The sequence below is a fragment of the Semicossyphus pulcher genome, unplaced genomic scaffold, assembly GCF_022749685.1.
Source record: "Semicossyphus pulcher isolate SPU_LCO1_2020_fin unplaced genomic scaffold, fSemPul1.0.p SCAF_1, whole genome shotgun sequence".
Taxonomy (NCBI): Eukaryota; Metazoa; Chordata; class Actinopteri; order Labriformes; family Labridae; genus Semicossyphus; species Semicossyphus pulcher.
Window position 1 is genome coordinate 31,510,017 of NW_027211603.1, and position 18,929 is coordinate 31,528,945.

Here is an 18,929-nt window from a genome sequence, read left to right on the forward strand (position 1 = left end):
AGTCAGGAGCTAGAAGGACATCTTTACATCTTATTTACTCACATTGAGAGACAGGTCAGGTCAAAGGTCAGAGACAGTTGCAGAGCAGCAGTCCTGGAGCTCTTAAAGAGGGATTTAGTGCCTCGCTCAATCTCACTTCAGAAGTAAGTGTGTCTCAAGTTGCCTAAAACGTTATACACTATTTCAGCCTCCTGCTTCCAAAGAAATTGTGGTAGTACTCAGTTAATCCACTTGATTCTCCTCACTCCACATTGACAAGCATTTTAAGGGGCTGAAGTATTTAAATGTGACAACTCTGCAAGAAAGTGGCACACAAACTTTAGCTAGAAAATATGCAAAGATACAAAGATCCACACATGCACAACACCAACGGTTTCAGTAACAGTACTGATATTAGTCCTGTTTTGTCCTTGACTTAAGTGTATTCTTCACTCCAGAAACCAAAGTCAAAATTTTCGAAACGACGCACCAGACACCCAGTCTGTAATACTGCAAATGCAAAGGCTTTCATTAGTAGGCCTTAGGCTCAATCATCATTGTGTTACCTCATTCGACGATAGATAGTGACTTAACAGACGTTTATTGTAATGAAAATCTTTGAGATTATTACTTTAAGATGATATTTGTCATCATATGCCATCATTAATTTAAATCACCTTTTAAAAGGTTTTAAAATGAGTCAGCTTGAATGGTACAAAGTCAGTGGGGTTTTCTCTCAGCTGGTGTTAGCTAAATTAGCTAGCTAGCTATAGCTGCTGCCAGCCACTTGTTAATGGATTGTGACCACCTAGAAAACCTTGTTTAAGTCTGCCTTTGGCACATTGTTAAAAAAAATTATTTTTTAACTGGTAATTTGGCGACTGATAAAAGGGAAATGGCAACTTCAAATGCAGATTAAAGATTTGTTCAGCTACTGTAAAGATATGAGTATCTTAAGTCAAGAAAACTGTTTGGAGTATAGCTTTGGCTGTCTGTAAACTGTAGGCTGGTGATTTGAACATAACCTAGAGGAAAATTCATTGAACATTTGATCAGAGTAAAAACATTGCTGAGAATAAATAACCATTTGAAAGTTTATCTTAATGTATCATATTAAGAGGATGTTGATCTGGGGAGCAAAGGACTCTTGGAGTAAAGTTACTCTCCAACTGGGTCCTGCATCAGTCTGACTCCCAAATTATTGTCAGCTGCTGTCATTGTCACTGCATGCCAGGCGATTCTGAAGCAGGGCGAGGCCTGGTGAGGCTGTGACAGCCTGCTCAGAGGGCGTCCTTGGTGCTGAGGCTCTGCCCAGTTTGACAGCTTCATCACTGGACTCTCTTGCCAGCCAGTATCCCTTACCCTGCTCACGACCCTCTGGACAACTGGCTGTCAACCGGGCTATTCTGCCACACACACCCTTACACCCACAAACACGTGTGTCTGTCTCCAGAGCAACCAACACATCAAACAAATCTCCTTGTGGAAACTTCCCACCTGTTTCTTGTGACTGTGCAATATAATGCTGGAGATAATGTCCATGACTGTCTTGCTTACAGGTTACTGCGTGTGTATCTGTGAGTTAAATGGAAGTACATTCCTCATTGTCTCCTCCAGTTGCTTTTTAGGGAGGAAACTTCCATGTTTCTGATCTCCCAGCATCCTTTATAATCCGGTAAACAGTGTAAAGTTAACCACAGCAGCTCCCTGCAGCTCTGTCAGGCTCAATTTGGCTCAGCGTTAGTGATGCAGGATTCAAGCTGCTCTCAAGTGAAGTCTGACTATCAACACAGGGGAAGAAGAAGTCAGTCGGTCCCTTGACTTACACACTCCAAACATGTAAAATATGGTCAGTATGGTGCCTGAGCTCCTGCTAGTGTGTCTGCTGGTGTGTGAAGCGAGCGCCTCACAAGCCTTGTTAATATGAGATGTAGCATCTACATCCAATCATTTTTACCACATCAGCTATGGATTTGTGGCTCGGCCCGGGAATCCTTTCTAATCCCTCTAATTCTTTCCCTGCTCTTAATCCTTTTTTAATTCAACTCTCTGTGTGACTTACAAGGAGTCAAGCCTGAAATATAGGCGGAGGATTCTGTCAGCTTATTTTATCGGACCCTTTTTCTCAGTTTTTAGACCTGTTTCGTTGTGTCTGGAGGAGCAGAACGGAGGATGGCTTTTAGAGTTTCGGTGGGACGTGTTGTCTGGCAGATGCTTTCGGTCTGGAGCCGTAAAGTTCAAGTTGCTGCTAAGTTGACGGGGAACAGAGATCTGACTGAAGCCTGACTCACAGAGACATTTCAGCAGTCTCATCATCTTCAGGGTTATCTCCTACTTACTGAAGCCTATCAGTGTTAACCACATGTGCTGACCTTTAACGTCAGACTTGTGGGGATCTTTTTGTTTAGTCTGATGGTCAGTCTGGCTATCTCATCAGTCCATTAGCTGACGGGACAGACCAGGCCTGAGGTCAGAGGTCAGAGGAAGAAAAAAAAGGAAGGAAGGAGTGGCAGAATAAAGAAAACACAAAAGGAAGACTTGGGTGTGTCCTTATGTTGTCAGACAGATGTACAATGAGAGAAACAGAGATGTCAGGCTGTTCAAGAAGAAAACAAGACCATTTGGTACAGTGGTGCTTTGAGCTGTCCTACTGTCAAATCATCAAGTGCATGAGGGCTCTGATGCAGACTTTCCAACGCCAAATTATGGACTTTCTATGAGTCCGCATATCTGCAGACTTTCTTGTGGGACTTACCCAGAGTTCATAGCCAACTTGGTGACGTTTACAAACATTTTTGTCCAGCCCCACACTAAATGTAATCAAATGCTCGTATACTAAAGTAGTCTTCAATAAAGTTTGAATGAACAATACTAAGCATAAACAAAGCAAGCACGGACGGTGAGGGGGAAAACCAAAGAAGTTTATTTGTAATAATCTGGAAGATTTCCATTTAAATAAATGTCTGTTAAGTCAGTATCTATTGCTAAATGAGGTTACACAATGGTGATTGAGCCTATGGCCCACTGATGAAAGCCTTTGCATTTGCAGTATTACAGACTGGGTGTCTGGTGAGACATTTGCAGAAAAAATCTCAAGAAGCGCCCAGTTAGTGACGCGTTTTCCATCAGCCAGCAGTGGTGGGTCTGCCAGAGAGGGTAGGCGGAGCTAAGCGTCTGCTTTTCCGGTCTCTGCAAGTGTTGCGAGTAAACAGTAATCTACTATGGCTGAACAAACAAAGAAAAGATGGATGACTACAGATACAACTTCAAAAATAAGTGAAAATCCAAAGAAAAAGAAACAAACTCGACGCTTAGATGAAGGCAAACAGTCTAAAAAGGAAAGCGACCGTCAGCCAGGAAAATCAAGAGTTACAACCGGAGCCAACCGTGGACGTCACACATGCAACACTGTCTGGATATCTGGGAAGTGTGCTCCCGCAATTACTGTTTATTGCCATAGGTGCTGCCAAAGAGAACAAAACTGAGATCTTCAAGATTACAACTTTAAATATTCACAAGGGATTAACAATAATGCCTTTATGACTTTTGATAGTTAATAATTACATGCTGGAGGTCGGCTTTTTTAAAAATTAAATTTAATGCCGTATCTTGTTTACTGTCAATGTGTGATGCCAATATAGTGTGTCCCATTCCTCATTTCTTCTTCTTATACTATTGTATCTACTGGTCTCTACTGGTCCTTTTGTCGAAGAGTAAGATCCTTTGTTTAACCAGAAACAGCCGTTAGATCGCTCTCTTCATTGCCACCAGACTCCATTGACAAAAACAGTAATTTTACCTCACAGTACACGGGAGTTGCTGATGGTCTACTGCTGCTTTGATTGATTAGTTTGTTTGTGTTGTTGTGTGGTGTTTTAAAAGGTTAGTTCAGTTCCGAACTAACGTGTGTTATGACGCATAACAAGGCAGCAGTAAACCAGCAAGTTCTGTGTTCTGCGAGGTAAAATTACTGTTTTTGTTAATGGAGTCTGGTGGCTTTGAAGAGAGCAATCTAATGTAACAGCTGTTTCTGGTTAAACAAAAAACTTCCTTCAGTCTGTGTCAAAGGTGGTGATTCATCCGAACTCTCTTCTCTACTTGAGAACCTGATTGGCCTACGTTTGATTGCCGTCTGGTCCAAGTCAGTTTTTCTTTCTAGCTTTCACTATACGGATATTTTATTTTATATATAGATTTTATTCAGTAATGGATAGATGTACAAATTAAGCAAATTACCTCACTTCATTTAAGATATACGAAGTAAAAAATAACTGTCTTAAAAAATACTCAAGAAAGTACACAAAGCTACTCAATTACAGTAATGCGAGCACTTGTAACTCATTACTTCTACCTATGGAAACTAAGACGAGTCAACTTGTTTTGGCACTACAGAATGAAATACTGAGAGGGAGCCTCCCCTCAGATTTACTACTTGGTTCATGAATCCAATTTAATGCCAGTCCTTTGAGGAAGCATGTCACTCTAAACCACACTTGGTGCTTAGGGGAACAGTGCTTGTCAAATATTTGTGGCGATATCAAACAGTTGTTAAACGGTTGATGTTTTTCAGTCTGAACTTGAGCGTTTGACAGACTGACAGCCGTTTTTCATCCTCAGAGCCATGTCACTGTAGCTTTGGTAACAAAAGGAAGATGTGAGTGAATCTTTTCATTGCTAGGCTGAAGTAGAACGAATTAAAGAGCAACACGTGTAATGAATGTAACCATCAAACCCGGCACAAGAAATCAACATTATGACGACTAGAACTGCTCCTTTGCCACCAACCACAAGCAGCCCGTGTATCTAACCTCAGCCGCCGCAGTGTGATTATGAGGCCGACCGCTGCCTGGAATGCTCTTAAGAGGACTGCTCAACTTTATGGTACATGTGAATCGACAGTGCCCGCAGTTTGCTGACAAATCATGTACTTTCCTCCCTCTGAGGTGCCCCTTTCCTCCTGGCTTACGTCTCACACACAAGTCTCGTACCCCCCAAACTCACAATAAAAACTAATTTGGCCTCTCAGGAAATCAAGCCAACTTCAGCTGAAGAGTGGCACCAACTCCCAGTATCCCATTGTGCTCTCTGTACATCCGTCTACTACTCCCCCTCTCCTTTTGCCTCTGTTTCTTTTTGCCCGTTTTTCCTACAGCTATTCCCCTCTCCCTGACCCCCACCTGCCCCTCATTGCAGATGATTGTGCAGCTGCAAAAAAAGAGGCTTCCACAATATGGTTATTGTGCACCCCAGACATTTATATTAATGGGTGCATGATCCCTACTTGCAAATTCAATAGTGGAGCTTTTAGCGTCGTCACAGAAAGATCCTCCCTTTCTTCAGACTTCTCGTTTCTTTCACAGAGAGCTATTTGTCAGCGTGGTTATGAGTGAACCCGTCATCTCACAGAGGAGCTCCTTCATTCACACAACACTTCCTCGCCTTCAGGGATAATTTGAGAATCAATTCACCTGAAAAAAGAAGAGCGGTACTTTGGTTCCATGTAGTGCAATGTAATGAATCTGGTGCATATTGCATTAGCTCTGAACAAAAGCAGGAGGAATCAATGAGTCCTCCATTATCATAACTGATTTACATCCATAACCTGTATCATTACACTGATAGGAGACGATGATGGTGAGGTTCAGGAGGCAGGCAGGAGCTTACATGACAAAACAAACCACCAGGTGCAATCGATCAAACACTTGAGAACAAGCTGTCAGATCATAAACAGAAACGTCGTCACCAAATGTGATGCACCTGACTCCTCAGTCAGTAGCCATGTAGCTTTTGTTCATGTAACTTGATTTTTATTGGAAGAAGAATTAAGGTTTGAAAGACTTGAGATCTTTTAATGTTTATTTTTTTCTTATACATTTGAAGGATGTCTTCTCTATGTTGAGTTAAAGTTGTAATCTTGAAGATCCCAGTTTACTCTTTGGCGGCACCTGTGGCGATAAACAGTAATTGCAGGAGCACACTTCCCAGATATCCAGACAGTGTTGCATGTGTGACGTCCACGGTTGTCTGTAATACTGCAAATGCAAAGGCTTCCATCATTGGCCATAGGCTCAATCACCATTGTGTTACCTCATTCAGTGATAGATAGTGACTTAACAGACATTTATTTAAATGAAAATCTTTGAGAGTATTACAGCTTTGTTAAGGGAAAAATCCCCATTTAGTACCATGTAACTTTTATTCCTAGGCCTATAACTTTATTTGTATTAGAAAATTAAGTTTGCTTTGGTATGAAAGACGAAGATCACCTTTTATGGACGTCTTCTCCATGTTGACTTAAAGCTGAGGTTCAAAGTTCAATTTCTGACCTTTGAAACAGAAGATGCGTCTCACCAAAAGGTCAATTTAGAAGCTGTGTGATCATATCACATTAATGTCACAAGCTGAAATGTATATCTTTCTTATTTTTTACTTATTGTGTACAAACCCTCCTTTAATCACCTGTTCCCGGCGTATTTACTAGAATGTTTTTAACAGCTGAAACCTTAGTTTCTCTTGTCTTTACACACTCAGTTTGGGAGAGATGTGATTGTTTTTGACGAAATGTTAAAATAAAATAAAGAGCTGAGCTGAGATTTCATGGATGTGTTTCGAACCACTTTAACTTTATAAAGGGGATTACACAGTATGTTTGTCTGCATAAAAACCAATGAGCGCACTCAGACAATGATGCAGTGATTTCGGTTTTGACTGGCTGAATTAAAAGACATTTTTGGAAAAAGCTTAGTAAGCAGAGTTACAAGTTTGTGTTGAGATGTTTGTTTCCGGTTTAAAGAGAGCTATAAATACATGACTGCATGTATGATCTTATTTAAAAGATTATGTCGATTTGTGCTTTTAGGGTACTCAAAATATAGAGATACTGTATTTATACAAATACACTCTTTTACTGACCACTGGGATTAGCTGTCAGCTGCTGCCCCCTAGTGCTGGACATAAGAAGTGTCATAAAGGAGTGAAAACTGCATCCTCTAAAAACTCTGACGTACTATTTATACTGTTAGATTTACTTCTTTGACCATCAATTTCACACATTTTTAAGGTTTAAAATAAAGACATATAATGAGATCAATTCAGGATATCTGTCTCAAAGTGTTTCACTGATACGTCCACACACAATCTACTAATTCACCTCTTTAGAATACACTGCTTTACCATAAAGATGGAGAATATCATAAGATTACAAAAGGCAAGAACGGTGAGTAAAATAAAAAAGACAAGACACGCACAGGAGGTAGGTAACAAAATTAAAACTTTATTTTGTTACTTCATCGCTGTCAGAAAGGCAGTGCTGGTGTAAGGGAAAACATACAAAAACAACAAAAAAACACTTTTCTATCAGCATAGAGCTTTAACATAACAGGGTTAATGAACATCAGAGAGAAGACAAAGTGCTGTTTATTGGTATCTAAGTATGAGGCACAGGTTAATGATCCACTGTGCATGGATATGAAACTGGCAGTGATACTTTAGAGAGCATTAATGTAACGATTACAGAGCTTTTTTTGTGGTGGGTCTTGTCACTGAGAGAGCAACATTTGGTCCATTAACTAGTAAGACACCAATTGTCAGTCAGTTCGTTTTAATAACATAAATCAGTTTATAATTCAGAATTACTTATTTAGTCTAAAAACGCAGTAACATTAAAAAATAGACCCTATAGGTTATCCTGAGCTCAATTAGATCATTAAAATGTGTATTTTTGTAAGCAGCTCTAAAGGAAACCACACATCTGACACAAAAACACATTTAGTTATCTGAGAGACTAATCCAAATGTTTTGGTAATTTTCTCTTGGTTAATTACTTCAAGCTGGTTTAAGTTGTGCTTGGTTCTACTGTAGCTGAAAGGATAGTTTGCAGTGTTAATATGAACATCTTTACTAAATGGTCACAGCTTAATAAAAGCAGCAGACTGGCGCATCAAACTGCCTTTACTGAAAGGAAAGTACTAATAAACTGTCTGTACCCATACACATGGACAGCAGTGTAAACATGTATTGTATTAGACATACATGTAAATTATGGAATGAATGACATGTGGTGCTTGAATGTAATCAGTGAGGTATATTCTTGATAGGTACAAAAATCACACACACTCCTCGTGTTTTTCTTTCTAGTTAATATTTCTGTATCTTCAGGGCTCGGTTGTTCAAAGGTAATCTGTTGGATAAAAGAATTCGAATAGGATCAAATCCTTAAAACTGGTTTTTCAAAGGAAAAAAAGGATTATATAATTGGATAAGATCAGGTAATCCAATCTTGGCTCTTTATCCGGATAAAACCTCCAGTTGGGCCGGTCGAAACTTTTGAGAAGGATAACTTTAATCTAATAATCTGGATTATCCTGATCCAAGCAGAGGGAGGATTCATGCTGGATTACAGGAACAAAATGTTATAAAACTTTTAAGTAGGTCAAATAAAACATTTTTACAATGGTGTTGATACTTCAGTTGTTTTTTAAAAAATATTTTGCTCTTGAATTGCTGATTTGCTACTGTGACACCGTTGTTTTGTGTGGATTGGTGCCCCCTGTGGACAAAGTATGTCATATAAAGTCTCATTCAGAGCTCCAGATTTGGTAATCCTTAACAGTCAGTATCTGGATCAGGTTGATCCTATCCAGTTTTCTTTGAACAACCGGGAAAAAAGTAAGCCGGATTACTTGATCCGGACAAGAATTATCTGGATTAAATCTTTTGAACAACCGGCCCTATCTCTCTCTCTCCCTCCTCCTCTCCTCCTCCTCCCATCTCTAAAACACCCCAGGGATCAGCCTGTAGGGCACAGTATCTGTGTAGCGTTTCCAGTCCTTTCCATACTTGCTGCTGCAGCGGTGCTCATCGCGCACACAGCGGTGGACCAGCAGGATGGTCATGTAAACGATGTAGAAGTATGGGAGAATGTGTCCAAAGCCACAGGCGGCACAGTACGCCAGAGAGCCCATCAGGTCCCCGGTGTAGTTAAAGTGCCGGGCCACGCCCCAGAACCCTGAGGTCATGAGCTTGCTGCGGTGGACGCCTCCGTCAGCGGAGTGGTAGCTGCACTCGATGTACGATGGTTTCTGGCCCCAGATTGAGCAGGAGCCCTCGGTGCGTCTGAACAGATCCTTCTGATGGTTGGTGGAGCGGAAGATGTAGTAACCAACCAGGCCGAGCAGCAGGACGGAAAGGGCGTGTGTGTCTGAAAGCTGGACCGGGTGGTACACCAGGTACAGACCCTGAAGAGACAAAACTCGCTGTTATATTTAAATTACCGCAATGTTGCAATGAGCATTTATTAAAACAAAATGACACTTTCCATTCTTTCTTAAAAGTTTTATTCCATTCAGTTGATTCAATTTTAAAGCAAACTGGAGAGAATAATGATTGTATGGATGACAAGTAATGGGTGGCACGTAGACACAGGATTCACCTTCAATACAAGTTAGCAATTAAGATTTGCATTGTGATAATACTTGACGTTTAAAAGCCAGGATATAAGGTAAAGATATAATTTAATTTTCACAATGTAATCCTTCCTGTGTGTGTATGAGCATGCATGTGTATTACCTGCAGTGTGTACAGGTAGGGCAGCCAGACACAGTCCCCCCAGCCCAGATACCATCCAAAGTGGTCGTGGCAGATGTCAATGGTCTTCAGGTACCACGCCTCATTCCAGAAGAAATCCAACACATAAATGGCCTACAAGAAGATGTGAAGGAGCAATTTCCTGGTTATTATCATGAATCATCGTGCAGTGTGTAAATCTTGGATATATACAAAGATTCATATTTAGGCTTGACTTTAATGTGGCTGGATATCTGCTTGAATCTCAACTAAATTAAATTCACAATAACTAATCCTTTCTTTTGTATTTGATATTACAATGTTATAATTTCATTTAGCAGACGCTTTTGTCCAAAGCGACGTGCATCTGAGAGTTAATACAACACAAGCAACGATCAAGACGGGAGGGAACGAAGTCAGTAAGAGCCAACAAACAGCTTCAAGTGAGACTGCACACTGGTGCCGACAGGCAATGCACAGGGGCAAAGCACAGGGTGTAAAGAAGGCCATTTTTGTTTTAAATCATCATCAGCAGCAACATCATCATCATGAATATGCATATCAACATCAACAACATCGTCAATGTCATCATCATCAATAGCGTCAATATCATTAAGTGCAGTGGTGTTCTTGAAAGAGCTGGGTCTTTAGCTTTTTGTTGAGATGGAAAGGAACTGTTGTTGTTTCCATGAATATAAAACTGTAATTTCTTTTATTTAGCAAATACAAAATGGGTAAAGTATGACAAATCTGTCTATACATGTGCAAAATGTTTAAGTGAAAGAGGCAATGCTAATAGTATTTAAAGTTGTGTTTAAAGAACACAGTTGAGTAAATCATAATATAAATTAGGTTAAATCGAGGTTTAAACATGTAAGTTTTAAGATTTAAAGCAAAAGATGAAAAAAAGTTGAATTTGATACATCTGGTTTTCTGATAATATTTTTATGTATGGTAGATTTTCTGCCTCCACGGGATCAGTGAACAGATTTTCCCAGTTCGTCAACAGATACTGCTTTACAGGCCGTCCTTTTTTACCTGCAGCACGTTGACCAGGATCATGGAGTTGGTGACGTGGCCGTACAGTTCCTGCTGCTTGGCCATGTAGGACAGATTGATAAGAGTCCAGGCGATGATGCCGGGCCGACCATTGAAGAACAGCTTGAAGTCAAACCACTGGCCGATGCGAGGGTTAAACTCGATGCCCATCATGTAGTTGTAGAAGACGTTCCCTGTGAACTTGCTGCACAATCACAAAGCAAGGGGAAGAAAACAAGCTGTTATAGTTATAGTGCACAAATACAGAGTAAATACCTTTTAGATATTATAAGCTCTGTGCACATATAGAAAACTTTTCACTCACCAGTCTTCAGAGTTTGTTGGAAAGTAGTAGGCCTTAATGAAAGCAAAGGTGGCCACAGCGTAGCCCAGTATGTTAGTACACCACATCAGGGGGATCCAGTTGTCGAAGATGATGGTGGGAGAGAACCAGTGGAAATAGTGGGCGTTTGCAAACCACAGAGCGTGAGTGATCAGCCAACACTGCAGCCCATTGATCTCATACTTGTTAATCAGGCCTACAGCAGTGAAAGGGGAGAGAAGACAGGAAGTGGGATTTTTAACAGGCTTTGTAACAAAAGTCTATCACTCTCTGCAGAAGTATAGAGTCAGACTGGTGTGATGCTGGATTTGTATGGATTTGCATAATTACCTGCAGGAGTCCGTGCTCCGTCCTGCACGCCACCGACATAGCCAGGAATGAACTTGTGAGTAACATCAGGAACGCACATGTACAGGAACACCTGAGGGACAACACAGCCTGTTACTTGCTTACATTTCACCAAGAATAGGCCTGTCTTAAATCTTATGTTAAGGAACGGCATTTTGTTTGTCGCATCTCTACACATTTGTTTTTTAGCTGTGTCACTGTGCACAGAGCAAAGCAGAAGGAACAGCATGGCAGGCTGTAAACTCTACAAATCAAGTCTCATAATAGCCCTTTGGTTTCTATTGTACCTGAGGTTTTTACAGGGGGGCTAATTATCCACAGAGAACTCCTTTCCAAGACAAACAAAAGCAGGGATTAAAACAGGTAAAAGGATGAAGAAAGTAGTTTCATGTAAAAACAAAACCAGTGTTTCTCCAACACTTTTCATCGGACACAAGACATCAAGAGGGCCTCTAGCCGAGCTGCCTGTTGCTTGTTAAAGGTTAGAATTGTTTATTGTTAATAACATTTTTACAGGGAGCCAAATTATCCAGAGAACAAATCAAATAAAGATGTGCTTTAGGGACTCTGAGCTGAGCTGTTGCTGCGTGGGATACAGTCCATGTCCAGACAAGGGCTGTTTCTGCAGGTATTTCTGCGCTCCTATCACACTTGTTATTCCTACCTGGAAGGCCACCCAGATGGCATATATCTTGGCAGCTGTCCAGGTGAAGGAGGGCGCCCGGGCCCAGATGGAGAGCAGCGTGGTCTCTCCTCGGTACAGCTCAAACACAGGCTGGCTGATGGAGCACTGGTACTGATCACAGGCCATCACGAAGTAGAAGACGATGAAGGGGGCAAAGCAAAGGAGGCCGATCACGCTGATGAGGGAAAACCAGTCCACCTCCCTGAAACAGATACGTGTACAATAACAGTTTCACATGGTACTACAAATTAAAACTAAATGCGAGAAGATACACTTAAACATCAATAAATCCTCAAAAGAACCCAGAGGTCAGTGGTGCTAATAAACTTCTGCTCATAACAGTTTCTCTGTACTTTAATTTAAGACTTTCAAACTAAAATGTGTGATCTCATGTAGGTATTGACAGCATGTATGCTTGTATACATTAAACAGGAGAGCTAAAGCTTAGCAGTACTATTTTCCAAACTGTGAGTAATTGGTCAATGTAAACGATTTGGACTAGAAAATTAACTGTGCCGCCTTTTTCTTTTAGCATCCTTAATGAACTCCATAATAGCTTGCCACATTCAAACAAATGCTGGGCTTTTTCAGCATGATGTGGACATTAGTTTATAGAGCTCTGAGACCTGCCAAAACTCAGATGACCCAAACTCAAAACTGTGCCTGAACGCATCCTTACTAGAAACAAAAGGAGCACTTAGGTTGCTGTTCTGTTAATGTGCTTGTTCACACAACACCCCGTGTTAACTCGACGTGTAACATTACTATGACACTGGACCATTGAGATGTCCCACGACCAGCCTGCTGAATACCAAAGTTTACATGCCCTGCCTCTAACCTCTGATATACATCTTCTGCACATGTAGGTACATGTTTACCTATAATAATATTAGAGCAGTAATATTATGGACATGTCAGGCACGCAAACTCAGTGTCCTCTTCTTAAAACTCACTTCTGTGGTCTGGCTTTTTTTGTTTTATTGATGGACCTCATGTATTTGTTTGTTTGCTTTTACTATTTGTCTTGTTTTAATTGTAAAGCATTTTGTAACTTGTTTTTGAAAAGTTCTATAAAGTTATCATTATTATTACCATGTGAAAACATTCTGTATAGACTATATACCTCTACACTAAACCAATCTGTTTCAGATTAAAAAGAAAAACATCAACTACAAACTTCGGGTTTGTCTGATTCCCACCCAAAGGCTGACACAGGCCTTAGACTGTTTTTCTCCTGGCTGAGTGGAAACAACTATAATATTTGACAAAAAAGCGAAATATTAATTATATAACTTTATAATCTACGATCTGGCAAGGCCCTTTTATTTGCCCCACAGTCCAGGCTCAGGACAAAAGGTGACTGTGCCTTCTCTGTGAGGGCACCTGTACTGTGGAACAGATCTGCAAGAGGAAATTAAGTGGGCACAAATATCTTTTTAAAACACACTTTTATAAACAGGCTTAAATCATTTTTTAGTTGCCTTTACCCTGAGCTTATGTATTGTTTATAACCAACATCTGTTTTTATCTCTAACTGATATGTTTTTAGTTATACCTCACATGTAACCCGTCATTTGTTTGAATTCTTTCATTGTCTTTTATCGTTGTTGTATTTGTTTCATGGAAAGCACTTTGTGAACTTTGTTTTAAAAAGGTGCTATACAAATAAAATTATTATTATAATAAAATATTAAAGGCCATTTTTTGCAATTAGAATTTGGAGTGTGTTGTATTTTTACTGAAAAAATCAAGCCTGCTAAATTACGCCATGCCAGAAAAAAATTTCATAATTTGATCATTTTAATCATACTTGAATCTTCGTCACCTCAATGTTTGAAACAAATGGACACCACACCCATATTTATACACCTTGCACACAAAGGTTCTGTGATGAAAGGTGTGGTTAATTATTCCAACTGTTTAGGGTCATACACTTCCAAAATGATTATTCAGTCAATTGCAACATATTGGAAAAAAAAATATTTTGTAATAAAAACTTTATGTATTTCAATTACAATGAAAGTTTCCATCTAATTTTATTACATAGGTTCAATGTAAAGGGTCATATTAGGGTCCTGAATTCCCCCCCTAGGGATCAATAAAGGAATATCTTATCTAAATGTATTTTTATCATGTTGAGTCAGTGTAAATAAACTAAATAACGTTTAACGGATTTCAGTAAATTGAAGTCATTCAAACTTATACATAAGAGTTAAGGGGCATTTTTATATAAACACAATGTGTTTTAAAGACAAAAGATTCATCACAAGAGATAGAATAACCTATTTGAAATGCATTACATTTAGGTATAATTCTTGAGTAAACACATTCTGGTTTACTTTTCATAACACTTGTATACAGATGTGTATCCAGGTTGTTAAAAAAAATGTTTCAATGCCTACATCTATGATACAGCTAAAAGTCCCGCTCCAATCATCAGTGCTTTTCCACAGTTTTTCTTTCAGTGGGGGACAACAACTGGGTGAGGAGATGGATGTTGATGAGAGGTCGTTGGGCAAATTTTGAATGCAGCATGAGAAGAATAAGTTTGGGTTTCTGTGTCTCTCTGAATTTGATGTGGAATAAGAGACAACAAAACGTCCATTAACAATCTGTGACATAAAATTAGCTCACCATGCTCTCCCCCACTGTGCAGGCTGCTCCTCCTGTTCAGATGTTTTACCATTGGCACTGTTCTGGGTCCGTCTCCTGGTGGCCTCCATGGCCACTGCACCGTTCATTTCTGCTGAAGGAACAGGTTATCAGGTTAGGATCAGATGCAGTGATATGCAGTGACATGCTGTTCGCTAATACAGACCTTTTACTTAGAGTGCAATACACAGTGCAGCTTCAGTGGGTTTTTGTGCTTCCTTAACCGGAGCTCAAAAGTGAAAGTGTCGCCATAGTTGTTTAGTTCGACGAGCCAAACAGTTATAAACAGATAATGATGTAACTGGGGGAATTAAAGTGCATGTCCTTGGAGATGTGTGATAACAAACAGAGAGTGGAGGTCATTTTGATAAATCCAGCATGTACAGCACAATCTGGATACACTGATTACGCCATATTTACCACAAATGAGCGTTTTTGCTTATTCAGTTATAATTAACATTTTTTCTCTTCAACTGCAAATGTATGTGTGGCTACTAGGCTCGTAGGCTACTTCTGGAGCAAAGGTTATGCAAGGTTGGCTGACATTACAGTATTCAGACTAAAGACTAAATAACAATAGAACTGAGGACTTGAATGCCTGTTTTTCTCCATCATGTGCATGTTTAGCATGTTTTTCAGCAGCTCGCCCCTTACAAATGAAACAGGTGAAGAGGGAGGGGAGCAGGGTTGCATAACGTCAACAACATCGGAACATTTGTGTCCTTTTGGAAGCAATTTCTCGCACTTTCTTTCCTCTTCCGCGTGCGTTATTTTGTGATGCTAATATGTCGTATAACTCTGAATAACGACCAATATACTTTGTGTCCAGAATGGCCATAATTAGCAGGTAAATCCACATTGATATTGATAAACACACGTTATACCGGATTATAATCCCGTTATAGATGCTCTGTTAGACTGTGTCTCACTCACCCGTAGATAACTGCCTCAGAAACAGCGGAGCAGCTGCTGTCGTCTTCCTTCCTGAGCCAGGTGGTGATTATCATGTAACCGCTGGGGAGGATTCGCCATAGTGCCAGAATCCGCCCATAACGCCATTGCGTATTAAAATTCAACCAATGGATTCCATGCGAGGGCGGGCCTGGAAACTAAAACAGGCCTCTGATTGGACAACACAAACTGGAGCCACCAGCACCTGACAAATTCAACAGCGGTTGAATGGTTTCTTCAGGGTAAACTATGCACTGGAAACCTTATAAGATAGCTGTCATCATTATTGTTGGGTGTTGAAACAGCGGCCTGTGGCATCGTAGCTTTTCATAATAGGTAATTATGTTTCAAGGACACCAATGATGAACGTATAAATATAATTACAGCCAATTGTTCTTTGATTACTTCTGATTTTATTTTATGTTGTTTCCTCTTTTTTTGCATTTCATTAATGAAGACCAGGAATTTATAAGGCTTTAAAAAAAATGCAGTGACCTGAATTTACAACTTATAAAGGCGCGTCTTGTTTTTTGGACATAAATTTAGCATACATCAGAAGAAGTATAATACCATCCTCAATTTTAAAAAAGCCTCAAAGAAAAAAGTATTTTCTTATATACATATTAGCCTTTAATTCGGAGCTCCTGTTTAAAAACAACAATTTAATACAGTACGTGGAATGATGTTAAAGACAAAAAATATATATAGTGATAGTCACCCTAGTCTACCACTATTACTGGCATTGTAACCATAAGTATTTGTCTGTTGTTGTTCATGTAACAAGGACATATGTTGTTGTGGTAACAAGAACATATGTTGTTGTTGCTCTCTTTGCCTGTCTCTATCCTGCATCTCCTTCTATCCCATTTTCGGCCCATCCAGTCGAGGCAGATGGCTGTTCAACATGAGTCTGGTTCTGCTCGAGGTTTCTGCCTGTTAAGAGGAAGTTTTTCCTTGCCAATGTGCCGAATATTGCTAAGTGCTACTCATGGTGATTCATGTTGGGCCTCTCTTTAAATAACATAACAAAGAGTTGGTCTAGACCTGCTCTTTTTGTAAAGTGTCTCGAGATAACTTTGGTTATGATTTGGCGCTATACAAATAAAATTTGATTTGATTTGATAATAATATAATAAGTTAAGATAAGATAGAACTTTAATTCTTGAGGAAATTGTTCCAGATAGCTCCAAAAATACAGTACAAAATTAGAGAAATAGAACAAACATCTCAAATATTTAGTGAAAATATAAAGTGTATGGGTTATTGCAAAAGAGATGGTGCCTAATAGAATAACATTACAGTAATTATCTACAAAAGAAGGCATGGAAGTAATGGTGGCAGTTAAATTGACAGTTGTAAAGTAGCAATAAACTTCTATTGCACCTGATTATGAATTAAAGATAGCACAAAATTGTACATAATAATTAAGAAATGGCTATATTGCTCCTAAGTTAAAGTAATTTTGCACATGGTACTAATAAATAAGCAGAAGCATTGCACACGATTATTTTTATTCTGTAACACAAGTATTGGTTGTCACAGGTGGCTGCAGTGTCGGGCGGTTGCTTTTGTTAAAGAGTTCTTCCTTGACAATTTAAAATATTCTTTCCGTGTTATTATTTTTTCATGTTTTAAATTTCCTTCCTCAGCATAATATCCTCCTGTTCCTCCAGGTGTATTTACATAATCTGACCACTAGATGGTACTGCTCAGCTGTGGCATAAAGTCAAAATGTTGCAGTTGCTGTCCAGGTCAAGTGGACAAAAGCCACAGATATTGAGCCCAGAGCACTACCACTGACACTTATCTGTAGGAAGGGCAAGTGAACAAAGTTATTTTTCCAAGCTGATAATTTTAGGAACATGAGGAACATAGTGATTTCAGCAATCTCTGCACTGTTGGTTTGGTTAGGAGATTTAATACAGGAAGTCAGTTCTCCCAGCTGAATTGTTTGTTTTGTGCTAAAAGGATATCAACTGGTTTCGACTCAGACATGAAGCTATGGATAGAGGCTGGTGGCTGGAAAGAGCATCTTTTAGGCCCCTATGTGGGACTTTCCTATCCTTCTCTAACCAGATTATCATTAAACATCTAAGTCAGCGTGAACCAATAGTCAGTGGAGTTCAAATAACTTGGCTTTTTTATGCCAAGTTAGACATTCCTCCATCACATTATTCCCCTCATGTAATCAGCAACAAACACACTCTACTTGAAACTCTTTCAGACCCTGATGCTGAGAAATAAAGCTGTGTGCTCATTGGACAGCATACAAAGGTTTATATCAGTAATGCTAAAAGGATATTCTTATTTTTTTTAATTGAAGAAGAAAGAGTTAAGCCTTGGTTTAGTTCCCTGCAGAACCCAGCTTCTTGCAGCATCCTCCTGCATCATCAAATGACCTCCATCTTTTTTCTTCTTCTGCCGGTGTTTCAAACAGTCCTTGGTCTGTTTATCTCTTATCTATTCCCGTCTGCGATTCCCCTTGTTTTTGTTTTTAAACAGTTTTTTTCCGTCTGTGCCTCCACAGTCCTTGTTCTGTTTGTCTCTTTCCGCTCCTCTCTTCTGTACTCTTTGATCAGATGCCGTGTTGCTATGCTGTATCCAGACAGTGTGATGTATCTGGGCCAAGCAGCAGACATGACTGCCTCACGATGTGTCTGAGACAAAGAAGACATTTTGTATTCTGTTACCTTTTCTTACCTTCTGTAATTTGATATTAAGACAGAACCCGGCTGCTCTCTGGGGACTCATTCATTGAACACATTTGGGTTAACTTTTTGGGATTCTTACAGATGTGTCATTGCAATCTTGTTCTGTATGAACCATAGCACACTACATCGTTATGATGTTCTATTTGATATAAAATGCACTTTAATTACCTTTTGACTGAGAAATATAATTAATATTTATGTTATATTTCCACAGATCAGACAAAATCTCAGAATGTTATGAAGTTAAAGCAAAAATGACCATATGAGAGTCAAACCCTGGCAGTGAGTTTGCAAAATGTTGTTAAATATCTAAAATCTCATTTACTGTACATGTAACAGGGTTTATATTGAACGTTATTCCACTTGCCATACTGTGGTATGTATTTATGGCTCACGGGCACCCTCTCTCAGTTGTAGTTAACATACTTGATTGGCAGTTGTGTTGCTTTGCCAGTTACTGAGAGACATGCCCAAGGTGAGTTGCAGAGCACAGCACTAAGTACAAATACAGTGACTAATGTCTTTAACTTCACATTAGGGACTCAAATGTACGGTGATTTATGGAAATGTTGATGAGATTAGCCCTGAGGGGTTGCTATAGTGTTTACATAGCCTGTGAAATTAGAGGCAACACAGGACACAATTACTTTAGGGTTCT

At 39.6% G+C, this 18,929-nt stretch overlaps 1 protein-coding gene across 2 annotated transcripts; it reads right to left on the minus strand.

Annotated features, from left to right (window-relative positions):
* Positions 1-7,232: 7,232 nt before the first annotated feature.
* dhcr7 (7-dehydrocholesterol reductase) lies at positions 7,233-15,590 on the minus strand. 2 transcript variants are annotated; one of them, XM_069657854.1, is made up of 8 exons: positions 15,543-15,590; positions 14,592-14,700; positions 11,937-12,159; positions 11,255-11,345; positions 10,907-11,120; positions 10,582-10,786; positions 9,547-9,678; positions 7,233-9,215 (listed from the first exon to the last, which is right to left on the minus strand). In XM_069657854.1, the coding sequence occupies exons 2-8, from the start codon at positions 14,696-14,698 to the stop codon at positions 8,751-8,753; spliced, it is 1,437 nt and encodes a 478-aa protein (XP_069513955.1). In that variant the 5' UTR covers positions 14,699-14,700; positions 15,543-15,590; the 3' UTR covers positions 7,233-8,750. The 2 variants fall into 2 exon arrangements, with proteins under 2 accessions (XP_069513955.1, XP_069513956.1); XM_069657855.1 differs by having other exon boundaries at positions 14,592-14,703; positions 15,543-15,584.
* Positions 15,591-18,929: the final 3,339 nt, after the last annotated feature.

Excerpts from the sequence above, each read along its gene's own strand:
- dhcr7 (XM_069657854.1), bottom strand. The coding sequence starts at position 14,698 with ATGAACGGTGCAGTGGCCATGGAGGCCACCAGGAGACGGACCCAGAAC. Across the intron at positions 11,346-11,936 it reads CCATCTGGGTGGCCTTCCAG|GTGTTCCTGTACATGTGCGT; the intron begins GTAGGAATAACA and ends GTTGTCCCTCAG. Across the intron at positions 10,787-10,906 it reads CCAACAAACTCTGAAGACTG|CAAGTTCACAGGGAACGTCT; the intron begins GTGAGTGAAAAG and ends GTGATTGTGCAG.